Source organism: Acipenser ruthenus, chromosome 3 (genome assembly GCF_902713425.1).
Source record: "Acipenser ruthenus chromosome 3, fAciRut3.2 maternal haplotype, whole genome shotgun sequence".
NCBI classification, from domain to species: Eukaryota; Metazoa; Chordata; class Actinopteri; order Acipenseriformes; family Acipenseridae; genus Acipenser; species Acipenser ruthenus.
The window spans coordinates 52,395,283-52,410,400 of NC_081191.1; the positions used below are offsets into that span (position 1 = coordinate 52,395,283).

At 40.5% G+C, this 15,118-nt stretch overlaps 1 protein-coding gene across 2 annotated transcripts in view; it reads left to right on the forward strand.

Moving 5' to 3' along the window:
* tmem65 (transmembrane protein 65) overlaps nt 1–14,566 on the forward strand; it is a 100,696-nt gene extending 86,130 nt beyond the window's left edge. For both annotated transcript variants that reach the window (XM_034058544.2, XM_034058542.2), the window contains 4 exons: nt 3,569–3,623; nt 8,771–8,813; nt 9,273–9,378; nt 13,949–14,566. In XM_034058544.2, the coding sequence (XP_033914435.1) occupies nt 3,569–3,623; nt 8,771–8,813; nt 9,273–9,378; nt 13,949–14,047 (303 nt within the window). In that variant the 3' untranslated portion in view covers nt 14,048–14,566. The remainder of the gene's footprint in view (nt 1–3,568; nt 3,624–8,770; nt 8,814–9,272; nt 9,379–13,948) is intronic.
* Nucleotides 14,567–15,118: the final 552 nt, after the last annotated feature.

Sequence of the window (15,118 nt, forward strand, 5' to 3'; positions counted from 1 at the left end):
TGTGGCACGGGGTTGCACGTAATGAATTCACGTGCTGGGATTCAAGTGAGTAATTAATTAGTAATTGAATCCCAGCACAACAGTATATATAGATGCACGTCTTAGTCACTTGGGGGTTGGGTGTTCGGAAGAGGAGAACGGGAGAGAGAGAGAGGAGAGTTAAAATAAGTAAATCAGTAAATCAGTAAAAACGTAAAGATAAGTTTGTTTGTACTCACCGTGTCTGTCTGTCTGTCCGTGCACCGTTTGTTTAGTGTTAGTCCGTTTTGTTTGTCTCTTTATTTTGGCGTGTAGTGCCGTGTCCTGTTTTGTGTACCGTTTAAAACCTTTTTATTTGTTAATAAACGCTGAGTGCAGCCATTGCACTCGGCTCATCATCACAACCACCATCTCTGTGTATTCCTTTTCTGGTCTGACGCCACCCACTCTGGCCGTCTTTGTGACACGTGGTGTCATCGTGGGATAGCCGCGCCTCCAAGCGTCAGACCAGGAGGGGTCTGGATTAAAAAAAAAAAATCAATGGCAGAAGACGCCATCAAACTGCGGGGCTGGTTCCTGGAGAATGCTGGGCTGGAGGCCCAGTCTCTGCCCATAGTCGTCCGGGTCCTGTGGATGATGGACAGTGAGAGATGGGAGGCATATCAGCAGGAACACACCCCAAACACCTTGGAGGAGGGTGTGGAGTTTGTCCTCAACTACCTGGAGGCAACCATAAATGGAACAGCAGCCCAGGTAGCAGGACCACCAGCAGAGGAGTACCTGCTGTCCCCATCTCCACCAGCAGAGGGTGAGTACCTGCTGTCCCCATCTCCACCAGCAGAGGGTGAGTACCTGCTGTCCCCATCTCCACCAGCAGAGGGTGAATGCCTGCTGGTTTTGCCTCCACAGCCCAAATGGGAGGAGCCTGAGCATCCACAGCCCAAATGGGAGGAGCCCAAGCGGAAGGAGCCCGAACGTCCTACGCCTGAGTGGGAGGAGCCCGAACGTCCTACGCCTGAGTGGGAGGAGCCCGAACGTCCTACGCCTGAGTGGGAGGAGCCCGAACGTCCTACGCCTGAGTGGGAGGAGCCCGAACGTCCTACGCCTGAGTGGGAGGAGCCCGAACGTCCTACGCCTGAGTGGGAGGAGCCCGAACGTCCTACGCCTGAGTGGGGGGAGCCCGAACGTCCACAGCCCAACAGGGAGGAGTCGGGGCGTCCACAGCCCAACAGGGAGCAGTCGGGGCGTCCACAGCCCAACAGGGAGGAGTCGGGGCGTCCACAGCCCAACAGGGAGGAGTCGGGGCGTCCACAGCCCAAAGGGAGGCAAGTCGGGGCTTCCACAGCCCTGGGACCCAAGCCACCAGCAGAGGGAAAATGCCTGCTGGTTCAGCCCCAAGAGCCAGAAGGGGAGGAGTTACAGGCTCAACCCCCTGAAAATTTTTGGGGGGGAGAAGGGCAGGATGCTGGTGTCCCCCAGCAGCCTCTCGCTATGCTGCTGAAGGCAGCACGGCGTGCACATGCCCAGCCGCCACAGCAGAGGGAGCCAGCACCGCAAGGAGCAGAGGAGCTGGAGCTGCCTCTGCCTCCGCCACCACCACCGCAAGGAGCAGAGGAGCAGGAGCTGCCTCTGCCTCCGCCACCACCACCGCAAGGAGCAGAGGAGCAGGAGCTGCCTCTGCCTCCACCACCTCCAGGAGCAGAGGAGCAGGAGCTGCCTCTGCCTCCGCCACCACCACCTCCAGGAGCAGAGGAGCAGGAGCTGCCTCTGCCTCCGCCACCACCACCGCAAGGAGCAGAGGAGCAGGAGCTGCCTCTGCCTCCGCCACCACCACCGCAAGGAGCAGAGGAGCTGGAGCTGCCTCTGCCTCCACCACCGCCAGGAGCAGAGGAACTGGAGCTGCCTCTGCCTCCACCACCGCCAGGAGCAGAGGAGCTGGAGCTGCCTCTGCCTCCACCACCGCCCGGAGCAGAGGAGCAGGAGCTGCCTCTGCTGCCCGTACCTCCGCAGGGAGTACGGTGGCCGGAGCCCCAGAAAGGGGAGCTGCCGGCCACGAAGAAGGGGGAGGAGGTCTGGAGACCACTTTCCCCAGCAGCAGTTTCGCTGCAGGAGTTCTTGTGGCCGGAGCCCCACAGGAGGGAGCTGCCGGCTACGAAGAAGGGGGAGGTCGGGGGACCACCTGCCCCCGCAGCTTTTTCGCTGCAGGACGGGACCAACAGGCTGTCAGCCGTGCCACTACCAGCAGGGGTGCTGACAGCATTGCCAGCCAAGGGCCCACTGAAGCCTCCCTTCCCAGCCCGAGACTTTGGACTGGACTGCTGGGTATTTAAGGGGGGAGGTGGCCGTTGAGGCCATGTGTGCTGCGCACAAGGGGGGGTATATGTGGCAAAGTGCCCCGCCCCTGTGTGCATTTGTGTGTTCTGTGTATGTATGTATGGGTGCGTATGTTAATGTCGGTGTATAGATTGGTACACGGGATATAAACGGGTCTGTGTTTCACGTGTATTTAAAAAGTGTATAATTATATTTAGGCACGAGGATGGCACATCACTTCACGTGCAGATAAAATGTGTATAATGTGTGGCACGGGGTTGCACGTAATGAATTCACGTGCTGGGATTCAAGTGAGTAATTAATTAGTAATTGAATCCCAGCACAACAGTATATATAGATGCACGTCTTAGTCACTTGGGGGTTGGGTGTTCGGAAGAGGAGAACGGGAGAGAGAGAGAGGAGAGTTAAAATAAGTAAATCAGTAAAAACGTAAAGATAAGTTTGTTTGTACTCACCGTGTCTGTCTGTCTGTCCGTGCACCGTTTGTTTAGTGTTAGTCCGTTTTGTTTGTCTCTTTATTTTGGCGTGTAGTGCCGTGTCCTGTTTTGTGTACCGTTTAAAACCTTTTTATTTGTTAATAAACGCTGAGTGCAGCCATTGCACTCGGCTCATCATCACAACCACCATCTCTGTGTATTCCTTTTCTGGTCTGACGCCACCCACTCTGGCCGTCTTTGTGACACTGGGCCTTAGCCTTTTTAACATGACTTACAAATATAATTGTTTTTATCTTTTATTTACTTATTTTTGTAATCTTGTTTTTTTTATCATTCTTATTCATGTCTGTGTTTGTTTTATTTCAACTTTATTGTTATTTATTGATATTGTTGTTGTTGTTTTTTATTGTTACTTCTGTAATTTTTACTTCTTGATATTGTATACACTCTGTTTTAACTGACATGTAAAGCACCTTGAGATACTGTGGTGTGAAAGGTGCAATATAAATACAACAATTGTATGACTTTGTGGTGGCAGGGCAGTTGACTTACTTGTACCTCTGCCCCACCCAGCAGTAACTAGAGGGAAATGTTTTATAGAATCTTGGCTTCTAGTTCAAACCATAAACTGTGATGAAGCAACACAGCTTCATATCTTAAGTTGTATCGGGATACAGACATACCTATCTTCATCTTGGAAAGTAGGACAAGGTCCCTATCACTGAAAGAAAGCTGAAAAATGCAAATGTCACTGAAAAGCTAAAGTGGGTTCAAGACATTTTTAGTAATTAATTGATTTTTGTTTTCATGTTTTTTAGGGAACACAGATAGAATTATCAATAGGAGTCATCTTCGGCATTTCAACGATGGCAGGTATGTGATGAATGTGATTCATTTTTCCCGTCCTATCAAAATGTAATCAGAGTTGATGCAATATGTGCAGGTTGGAGGGATCATAATACATTGGTTAACCAATCCCTGTCATGATACTAGATAATTCACACAGGGAATGTTTTGTCTCTATCTCCACCATGTTTTCAGTCCCTAAAAATGGCAGAAAATATTGTAATCTGTAAAAGTTTAAGAGATACTACAAGGAAATGGATTAACTCAAAGAAGTGGTCCAAATCAAAGTGTATTGCCTGATAAAAGTTTCAAGCTTCTAAATTATTGGACTAAAAACAGTTTAAAATGAAGGTTGTGATTTTATGTGAGGTACCCCTAATACTTCAGAAGTACCCCTAATACTTCAGTAGCTATTGTTACCCAAGTAATTATACAATACTTGTAGGGTAATTTTGTTGTTGTTGTGGTTGCCTTTCATCTTTAAAACACAAGAATGCTCAATTAAATTGGCAGATAAAAATTAGGGACATGTTAGCTCTGCCTATATTTTCTTTTGTTCTCTTTCATCTACACTAAATATCTATTTTTAAAAATGTTACAAAAAGGAATAATCTGTGTTGAACTGTGTTGTTTAAAATATACTATAAATACTCTACCTACTCCTCAGCTTACAGAGGAAGGGTGGGACACTAGAACTTCCCTCTGTTTAAATAATGTACTTTATGCTTCTATTCTGCATATGGAGGAAGCTCCACCACTTCTCCATGTTTTAGTGCTGTTGAGATATTTTTACTCTCATAAAATAATTAAATTGTCTCTGGAAGGATGCTAGGCTTCATTTCAGCACATTGAGTACATTTACAACATTTAATATACAAATTAATATCCCTAAATAGGTCTGAGCAATATATATATATATATATATATATATATATATATATATATATATATATATATATATATATATATATATATATATATAATATACACTACCGGTCAAAAGTTTTAGAACACCCCCATTTTTCCAGTTTTTATTGAAATTTAAGCAGTTCAAGTCCAGTGAATAACTTGAAATGGTACAAAGGTAAGCGGTAAACTGCCAGAGGTTAAAAAAAAAAGTTTAGGTTACCAAAAACTGAAAAATAATGTACATTTCAGAGTTATACAAAAAGGCCTTTTTCAGGGAACAAGTAATGGGTTAACAACTTACAGCTGTTCTGCAGCAATGGAAGTAAATTAAGCCTTGAAAGTTGATGCTAACAATTCCTACAGGTGTCCCAGCTTTTGTTGATTACTTACAAACCCTCTGTCTGTATAAAAGCAGTGCTGGAACAGACTGTGTTACTACACCCTCTTAAGCATTATTTGGACAGTATTGTACTGCAGGAAGTAGTATATTGCTCTCATAATGGCGAGAAAAAGGCAATTAACAAAGGAAAACAGACAGACCATTATAACCCTTAAAAGTGTAGAGCTTTCCTTTAGAGAAATTGCAAAGAAAGTCAAGGTGTCAGTGAGTACAGTTTCCTACACCATCAAAAGGCACTTGGAAACTGGAGGAAACTCTGACAGGAAGAGGTCTGGCAGACCCAAAGCCACAACAGAATCAGAAGACAAGTTTCTGAGAGTTAACAGCTTGCGTGATAGGTGGCTCACAGGACAACAGTTTCAAGCACAGCTTAACACTGGTCGAAGTAAGAAAGTCTCAGTTTCAACTGTGAAGAGAAGACTTCGAGCTGCAGGTTTGACAGGTCGAGTGGCAGTAAGAAAGTCATTGCTAAGATGGCAAAATAAGAAAAAGAGGCTTGCCTGGGCCATGAAGCACCGCCAGTGGACTACTGAAGACTGGAAGAAGGTCTTATGGACCGATGAATCAAAATTTGAAATCTTCGGTTCATCACGCAGGGTTTTTGTACGCCGTCGAGTAGGCGAAAGGATGGTTCCTCGGTGTGTGACACCAACTGTCAAACATGGAGGAGGAAGCGTGATGGTCTGGGGCTCTTTTGCTGGATCCAGAGTCGGCGACTTGCACAGAGTGAGTGGCACCCTGAACCAAAACTGCTACCACAGCATTTTGCAGCGCCATGCAATACCCTCTGGTATACGCCTAGTTGGTCAGGGGTTCATCCTAGCAAGATAATGACCCAAAACATACCTCCAGGCTATGTCAGAACTACCTTAGAAGAAAAGAACAAGACGGTAGACTTCAAATCATAGAATGGCCAGCACAGTCTCCAGACTTAAACCCCATCGAGCTGGTTTGGGATGAACTGGACAGAAGTGCAACACATTTGTGGGAACTTCTGCAACAGTGTTGGGAAGAACTTTCCGAACAATATTTGATTTCCATTGTAGAAAGAATGCCACGAGTGTGTTCGGCTGTTATATCTACAAAAGGTAGCTACTTTGATGAGTCAAAAATTTAGATTAAATTTTGTTAAACAAAACGATTCCATGATTTCATTTTTATCTCCAATTGTTTATTTGTTCTATGCTTTAATTTCAGAGTACATTGAGACATTAAACTGCGTAAATTTCAATAAGAACTGGAAAAATGGAGGTGTTCTAAAACTTTTGACCGGTAGTGTGTGTGTGTGTATATGTATATATGTATATATATATATGTATATATATATGTATATATATATATATATACAGTGCCTTGCGAAAGTATTCGGCCCCCTTGAACTTTGCGACCTTTTGCCACATTTCAGGCTTCAAACATAAAGATATGAAACTGTAATTTTTTGTGAAGAATCAACAACAAGTGGGACACAATCATGAAGTGGAACGAAATTTATTGGATATTTCAAACTTTTTTAACAAATAAAAAACTGAAAAATTGGGCGTGCAAAATTATTCAGCCCCTTTACTTTCAGTGCAGCAAACTCTCTCCAGAAGTTCAGTGAGGATCTCTGAATGATCCAATGTTGACCTAAATGACTAATGATGATAAATAGAATCCACCTGTGTGTAATCAAGTCTCCGTATAAATGCACCTGCACTGTGATAGTCTCAGAGGTCCGTTTAAAGCGCAGAGAGCATCATGAAGAACAAGGAACACACCAGGCAGGTCCGAGATACTGTTGTGGAGAAGTTTAAAGCCGGATTTGGATACAAAAAGATTTCCCAAGCTTTAAACATCCCAAGGAGCACTGTGCAAGCGATAATATTGAAATGGAAGGAGTATCAGACCACTGCAAATCTACCAAGACCTGGCCGTCCCTCTAAACTTTCAGCTCATACAAGGAGAAGACTGATCAGAGATGCAGCCAAGAGACCCATGATCACTCTGGATGAACTGCAGAGATCTACAGCTGAGGTGGGAGACTCTGTCCATAGGACAACAATCAGTCGTATACTGCACAAATCTGGCCTTTATGGAAGAGTGGCAAGAAGAAAGCCATTTCTTAAAGATATCCATAAAAAGTGTCGTTTACAGTTTGCCACAAGCCACCTGGGAGACACACCAAACATGTGGAAGAAGGTGCTCTGGTCAGATGAAACCAAAATCGAACTTTTTGGCAACAATGCAAAACGTTATGTTTGGCGTAAAAGCAACACAGCTCATCACCCTGAACACACCATCCCCACTGTCAAACATGGTGGTGGCAGCATCATGGTTTGGGCCTGCTTTTCTTCAGCAGGGACAGGGAAGATGGTTAAAATTGATGGGAAGATGGATGGAGCCAAATACAGGACCATTCTGGAAGAAAACCTGATGGAGTCTGCAAAAGACCTGAGACTGGGACGGAGATTTGTCTTCCAACAAGACAATGATCCAAAACATAAAGCAAAATCTACAATGGAATGGTTCACAAATATACATATCCAGGTGTTAGAATGGCCAAGTCAAAGTCCAGACCTGAATCCAATCGAGAATCTGTGGAAAGAACTGAAAACTGCTGTTCACAAATGCTCTCCATCCAACCTCACTGAGCTCGAGCTGTTTTGCAAGGAGGAATGGGCAAAAATTTCAGTCTCTCGATGTGCAAAACTGATAGAGACATACCCCAAGCGACTTACAGCTGTAATCGCAGCAAAAGGTGGCGCTACAAAGTATTAACTTAAGGGGGCTGAATAATTTTGCACGCCCAATTTTTCAGTTTTTTATTTGTTAAAAAAGTTTGAAATATCCAATAAATTTCGTTCCACTTCATGATTGTGTCCCACTTGTTGTTGATTCTTCACAAAAAATTACAGTTTCATATCTTTATGTTTGAAGCCTGAAATGTGGCAAAAGGTCGCAAAGTTCAAGGGGGCCGAATACTTTCGCAAGGCACTGTATATATATATATATATATATATATATATATATATATATATATATATATATATAATAGCTATTGCCAAAAGTTTTACATCACCCTATAGAATTAACTAATTTTGCTTCATAGTCAAATGAAACCTGCTGAATAATGTTATGTTAACATATTGAATTGCATAAGAATAAGAAAGGTTACAAAAGAGAGGAGACCAATCGGCCCATCTTACTCGTTTGGTTTTTAGAATCTCATCACACAGCTTCTTGAAGGATCCCAGGGTGTCACCTATTTTCTGTTCTGTATGCCCCGTTATCTAATCTCCATTTGTGACCCCTGGTCCTTGTTTCTTTTTTTCAGGTCGAAAAAGTCCCCTGGGTCGACATTGTCAATACCTTTTAGAATTTTGAATGCTTAAATCAATTGCAGCATAATCTTCTTTGTATCAAGACTGAATAGATTAAATCATTTTAGCCTGTCTGCATGCCTTTTAAACCCAGAATAATTATGGTCACTCTTCTTTGCACTCTTGTAGTGAGGTGACCAGAACTGAACACAATATTCTAGATGAGGTCTTACTAATGCATTGTAAAGTTTTAACATTACTTCCCTTGATTTAAATTCAACACTTTTCACAATATATATAATTTCATAGTTCCCTTCTTCAATTTCAGTATCTCCCATATAACATGTGCTTCTTTAAAATTCTGAGTTTGGTAATGCACTACTGATAAGATTTATTGCATTATATAACTTAAGGGACCTCTCAACAAGGATGGAATAAGGCGTGAAAAATTAATCCGGAATTTGGGAATTTGAACCACTATAAGCGGAAACAATACAATATCTCGGGGGGTTCTGATTCGGGGCAGGTTTAAATCTGTAGACTGAAAACATTTTTTTTTTTTCCAGCTGCTGCCCTGGGAAATCTTGTTTCTGATCTAGCAGGATTAGGGTAAGTACTGAAAGGTCAAGGAATCTCACTTTCTCAGGTTAAATCTTGCTTGCTATTTTTAATTTGAATGGGTTAGTAAAGGGGCTAACTGAAGTTTTGTATAATTTCCTTCTCATGATAGCTATTTTCATTGCATTAATTGCTAATTTTGCAATTTGTGCAATTGTATCAGTTTGTAAATAGATTTAAGCCAACTTCACATCATTATTTTGGACATTCTGGAAGCTAGGTCTCCAAGTCAAATATTTTTGCACACCCTAAAGAAGCGCACTTTGTTTTCAATACAGTAAGTAATATGATTTCTACTACAGTATTGCAACATTAATAAATGGTTAAAAAGGTATTTAAAAGTAAAATTAATCTTAAACATGAATCTTAAAAACAACAAATTACGACGCAAAAGCTGTATTTATGATATATGCAATAATTTGTGCTAATTGATATCCTTTTTGTATTTAGCCTTGCTGGATATGTTGAAGCTCTTGCCTCAAGACTTGGTCTACAAATACCTGATCTAACTCCAAAGCAAGTGGACATGTGGCAAACAAGACTGAGTGCCCATACAGTGAGTGTTTTTATTTTATTTCTGACAACTAATTTTTAAATTAGTTTTATGGAAACTTCAGAATCTCTGAAAGAATAATTTTCAGCTATTATTGACAGGAGCCTTAAAAAAATGGTGAGATACAGTGTAAGTAGCCACAGGCATGGGCATTCACCCACCTCACCTGTGCATCTCAACCCTGGGCAAGGACAAATCTCTTGTAACTGTAATGGTTCCTTTTTCAGACAGGTACAGAATGTGGTAATGGATTATATTTTATGTGAAAAAAAAACTTTATTGTTACATTAAAATAAAAGGACTACAGTTAATGTATAATGCGAAAATCAAAAAGCACTTCAGCATATCATATGAATATGCTTTTCATATCAACTTTTTAGAAAATGGTGTGGGGAATGAGTGGGTCTGATAGTTGGATCTTCAAAGAATATTTCGAACTGCAGCCTGATAAAACCAAAAAAAATATATACTGTATATATCTCTGTAAAATGTAAACTGTGCAGAGAAGTGACTATTTGTAACTGTAACTTAAGTAATACGTTACTGTAACTAGTTACAATTTTGTTCAAGGTCTTGTAACAGTGGTTGTAGCTTACCTGTTGTGCAGTTTTGAAAGAAATATGTTGTAGCAAACATGTGTTTTCATTTAAACACATATGAGGTATTACACTAGGTTGCATTTTCCAGGACATATGTTACTGTTTACTCCATATATAATTTAAGCAGTGTCTTAAGGGTCAAAGCATCTTACTGGCTGCAAAGCATGTCAGACATTAGGGGATACAACTAGTTTGTTACAACATGCCCCACATGTCGACCTGTTCCTATCCAATTTTAAATGACTTTAGCATAACAGAGGCAGAAGTGTTAAAGGGACTAGGAGCTCTTAAAATAAACAAATCCCCTGGGCCGGATGAGATCCTCCCAATAGTACTCAAAGAAATTAAAGAAGTTATTTACAGACCGCTAACCAAGATCATGCAACAGTCTCTTGACACAGGGGTTGTACCGACAGACTGGAAAATAGCAAACGTAATACCGATCCACAAAAAGGGAGACAAAACCGAACCAGGTAACTACAGACCAATAAGCCTGACTTCTATTATATGTAAACTTATGGAAACTATAATAAGATCCAAAATGAAAAATTACCTATTTGGTAACAATATTCTGGGAGCCAGTCAGCATGGTTTTAGGAAAGGGAGATCCTGTCTAACTAACCTACTAGACTTTTTTGAGGATGCAACAATGAAAATGGATAATTGCAAAGCATACAACATGGTTTATTTAAATTTCCAGAAAGCTTTTGACAAAGTCCCGCATAAAAGATTAATTCTCAAACTGAACGCAGTAGGGATTCAAGGAAATGCACATGGATTAGAGTGTGGTTAACATGTAGAAAACATGAGCGAGGTAACCAGTGGTGTAACACAAGGATCAGTATTAGGTCCTCTGCTATTCCTAATCTACATTAATGATTTAGATTCTGGTATAGTAAGCAAACTCGTTAAATTTGCAGACGACACAAAAATAGGAGGAGTGGCAAACACTGTTGCAGCAGCGAAGGTCATTCAAAATGATCTAGACAGCATTCAGAACTGGGCAGACACATGGCAACTGAAATTTAATAGAGAAAAATGTAAAGTATTGCATGCAGGCAATAAAAATGTGCATTATAAATATCATATGGGAGATACTAAAATTGAAGAAGGGAACCATGAAAAAGACCTAGGAGTTTATGTTGCCTCAGAAATGTCTTCATCTAGACAATGTGGGGAAGCTATAAAAAAGGTCAACAAGATGCTCGGATATATTGTGAGAAGTGTTGAATTTAAATCAAGGGAAGTAATGTTAAAACTTTACAATGCATTAGTAAGACCTCTCCTAGAATATTGTGTTCAGTTCTGGTCACCTCGTAACAAAAAGGATATTGCTGCTCTAGAAAGAGTGCAAAGAAGAGCGACCAGAATTATCCCAGGCTTAAAACGCATGTCATATGCAGACAGGCTAAAAGAATTGAATCTATCCAGTCTTGAACAAAGAAGACTACGCGGCGATCTGATTCAAACATTCAAAATCCTAAAAGGTATAGACCTGTCGACCCAGGGGACTTCTTTGACCTGAAAAAAGAAACAAGGACCATGGGTCACAAATGGAGATTAGATAAAGGGGCATTCAGAACAGAAAATAGGAGGCACTTTTTTACACAGAGAATTGTGAGGGTCTGGAACCAACTCCCCAGTAATGTTGTTGAAGCTGACACCCTGGGATCCTTCAAGAAGCTGCTTGATGAGATTCTGGGATCAATAAGCTACTAACAACCAAACGAGCAAGATGGGCTGAATGGCCTCCTCTCGTTTGTAAACTTTCTTATTGTCTTATGTTCTTATGTTCTTTCCGAGGAAAGAAGGACCTGAAGCTATGGAAACTTTCACTCGCCAGGTGAAATGACCAGGAAGGAAGACTAACTGAAAACAAGGCTGTATTTGAGACCTGTGTAGTGATTGGGTGTGCACGAAATAGAAAATGTATGAAATTATTTTATCTGCTCTTTGAAAGTCATCTAGTAAAACAAGAGAATTAAGGGACCTTTAGGAGGCTGTGTGGTCCAGTGGTGAGAAAAGGGCTTGTCCCTGGTTCAAATCCCACCTCAGCCAGTGACTCATTGTGTGACCCTGAGCAAGTCACTTAACCTCCTTGTGTTCCGTCTTTCGGGTGAGACGTAATTGTAAGTGACTCTGCAGCTGATGCATAGTTCACACACCCTAGTCTCTGTAAGTCGCATAAAGGCGTCTGCTAAATAAACACATAATAATAATAATTATAGCCCTCTTTCAGAATGAAAAAACTAAATCCTGATTCACATTTTTGCTGCTGTTTTCATTCTTAAATAACAGAGGCCCCTAACTGCATACCAAAAATATATAAACCATCATCTTACGATATGTATTTAAACACAAATTTGTCAAATTTAGAAACTCAAATTACATGACTAATTTAACAACATAAGAACATAAAGTTTACAAATGAGAGGAGGCCATTCAGCCCATCTTGCTCGTTTGGTTGTTAGTAGCTTACTGATCCCAAATCTCATCAAGCAGCTTCTTGAAGGATCCCAGGGTGTCAGCTTCAACAACATTACTGGGGAGTTGGTTCCAGACCCTCACAATTCTCTGTGTAAAAAAGTGCCTCCTATTTTCTGTTCTGAATGCCCTGGGTCGACATTGTCAATACCTTTTAGAATTTTGAATGCTTGAATCAGATCACCGCGTAGTCTTCTTTGTTCAAAACTGAATAGATTCAATTCTTTTAGCCTGTCTGCATACGACATGCCTTTTAAACCCAGGATAATTCTGGTCGCTCTTCTTTGCACTCTTTCTAGCGCAGCAATATCCTTTTTCTAACGAGGTGACCAGAACTGAACACAATATTCTAGATGAGGTCTTACTAATGCATTGTAAAGTTTTAACATTACTTCCCTTGATTTAAATTCAACACTTTTCACAATATATCCGAGCACCTTGTTGGCCATTTTTATAGCTTCCCCACATTGTCTAGATGAAGACATTTCTGAGTCAACATAAACTCCTAGATCGTTTTCATAGATTCCTTCTTCAATTTCAGTATATGATATTTAAATGCACATTTTTATTGCCTGCGGTCAGTACATCATTTTGAATGACCTTTGCTGCTGCAACAGTGTTTGCCACAACTCCTATTTTTGAGTCGTCTGCAAATTTAACAAGTTTGCTTACTATACCAGAATCTAAATCATTAATGTAGATTAGGAATAGCAGGGGACCTAATACTGATCCCTGTGGTACACCACTGGTTACCTCGCTCCATTTTGAGGTTTCTCCTCTAATCAGTACTTTCTGTTTTCTACATGTTAACCACTCCCTAATCCATGTGCATGCATTTCCTTGAATCCCAGCTGCGTTCAGTTTGAGGATTAATCTTTTATGCAGGACTTTGTCAAAAGCTTTCTGGAAATCTAAATAAACCATGTCATATGCTTTGCAATTATCCATTGTCGATGTTGCATCCTCAAAAAAATCAAGCAGGTTAGTTAGACACAATCTCCCTTTCCTAAAACCATGCTGACTGTCTCCCAGGATACTGTTACCACATAGGTGATTTTCCATTTTGGATCTTATTATAGTTTCCATAAGTTTACATATAATAGAAGTCAGGCTTATTGGTCTGTATTTACCTGATTCGGTTTTGTCTCCCTTTTTGTGGATCGGTATGACGGTTGCAATTCTCCAGTCTGTCGGTACAACCCCTGTGTCAAGAGACTGTTGCATGATCTTGGTTAGCGGTTTGGAAATAACTTTAATTTCTTTGAGTACTATTGGGAAGATCTCACCCGGCCCTGGGGATTTGTTTATTTTAAGAGCTCCTGATTTATTTTAATTTCTGATGTATAGTCTATTAATAATAATTTATAAACTTTAAATGCCATTCTACAGAGAGCTCATTTATTTTGGTTACTTCCTCACAAAGTTCACTTTTACTTTTAAATTCCTAAAAGAATAACAAATTAACTATCCTTTTTTTCTTTTTGTTTTAGGGCAAAGCCATAGGAGTGTTTATCGGCTGTGTGTTAGGAATGTTCCCTCTATTGTTCCTCTCGGGAGATGAAGATGAAAAACTGGAAACAAAAAAGTAGCAGCAATCGATAGTTGAAAGGCAATAAGCTGATTTTACCTCAAGAATTGGAAACAACCAATGCCTCTCAATAGGAATGAAGAACAAACTAACCCCATGCAGTACACAAAGGAACAAGTAGTTCTACTCTATACAGTAATGTATCTCTGCAAATGCAGGCCTAGGTTAAATAAAACACTAACATAATGAGCATGACTTGCTTTTCTTGTTTAATATGCTGTTTTTTTTATTTAAAAAATGTATTAAACTCTCAAACAATATCTGGAGACTAAAAAAATTAGATGTGTATAAAAGAGTGTAATGTTGGATTTTCTTTAATATAATGCAGTTTATCATGATGGTCTTTGATGGCTGTTACTATTGAACTTTTATTTAAAAATAGTTTGTCTAGCTCCCATTTTTTAATTTGCATGTTGCAGTCTTTGTCTTAACTTCTCTGTGATCGTGGGGTCCCAAAACACCATTGGAATCTGTGTTGTTTAAAATATCAATCTAAATGATAAAGACATGTTTCTGTTTACCTGTGCCTAAGTCTAAACTGTTTGAGATGTTGATGAATATGGACAGAAAAATACCATCCAACATTTTTAGATCGCAAGATAGCAACTTCAATAACGTTGTTATTCAGTTTTTTCTGACCTGTAAAAGTACTATTACAGGTTTAGGGTTGTGCTATTTTGGTATATGACCTTTTCATTCAGTAGCTCTCACATAGCTGAGTTAAATGTCATTCAATGCAACCACTCTTGAGAACTGAGAAATAAAAATAACTGAGAAATAAAAAAATGGGTATAAATAGAATTGATTGATCAAAATCTAATAATTGAGTTAAAGGACAGTAATGCCTTGAGCACACAAAACAATATATAAGCTATCAACACTTCACACATTTGCAGGTCACTCACAGATTCCTAACTGCAAGGCAATTAAGTTACCAAGTTATTCAATGTACAGTATAGTTGTATTATCAATCAATCAATCAATATTTATTTTATATAGCACCTTTCATAGTGGACCACCATCACAAAGCGCTTTACAAGATAGTGAGTAACAATGCACAATACATTAAATA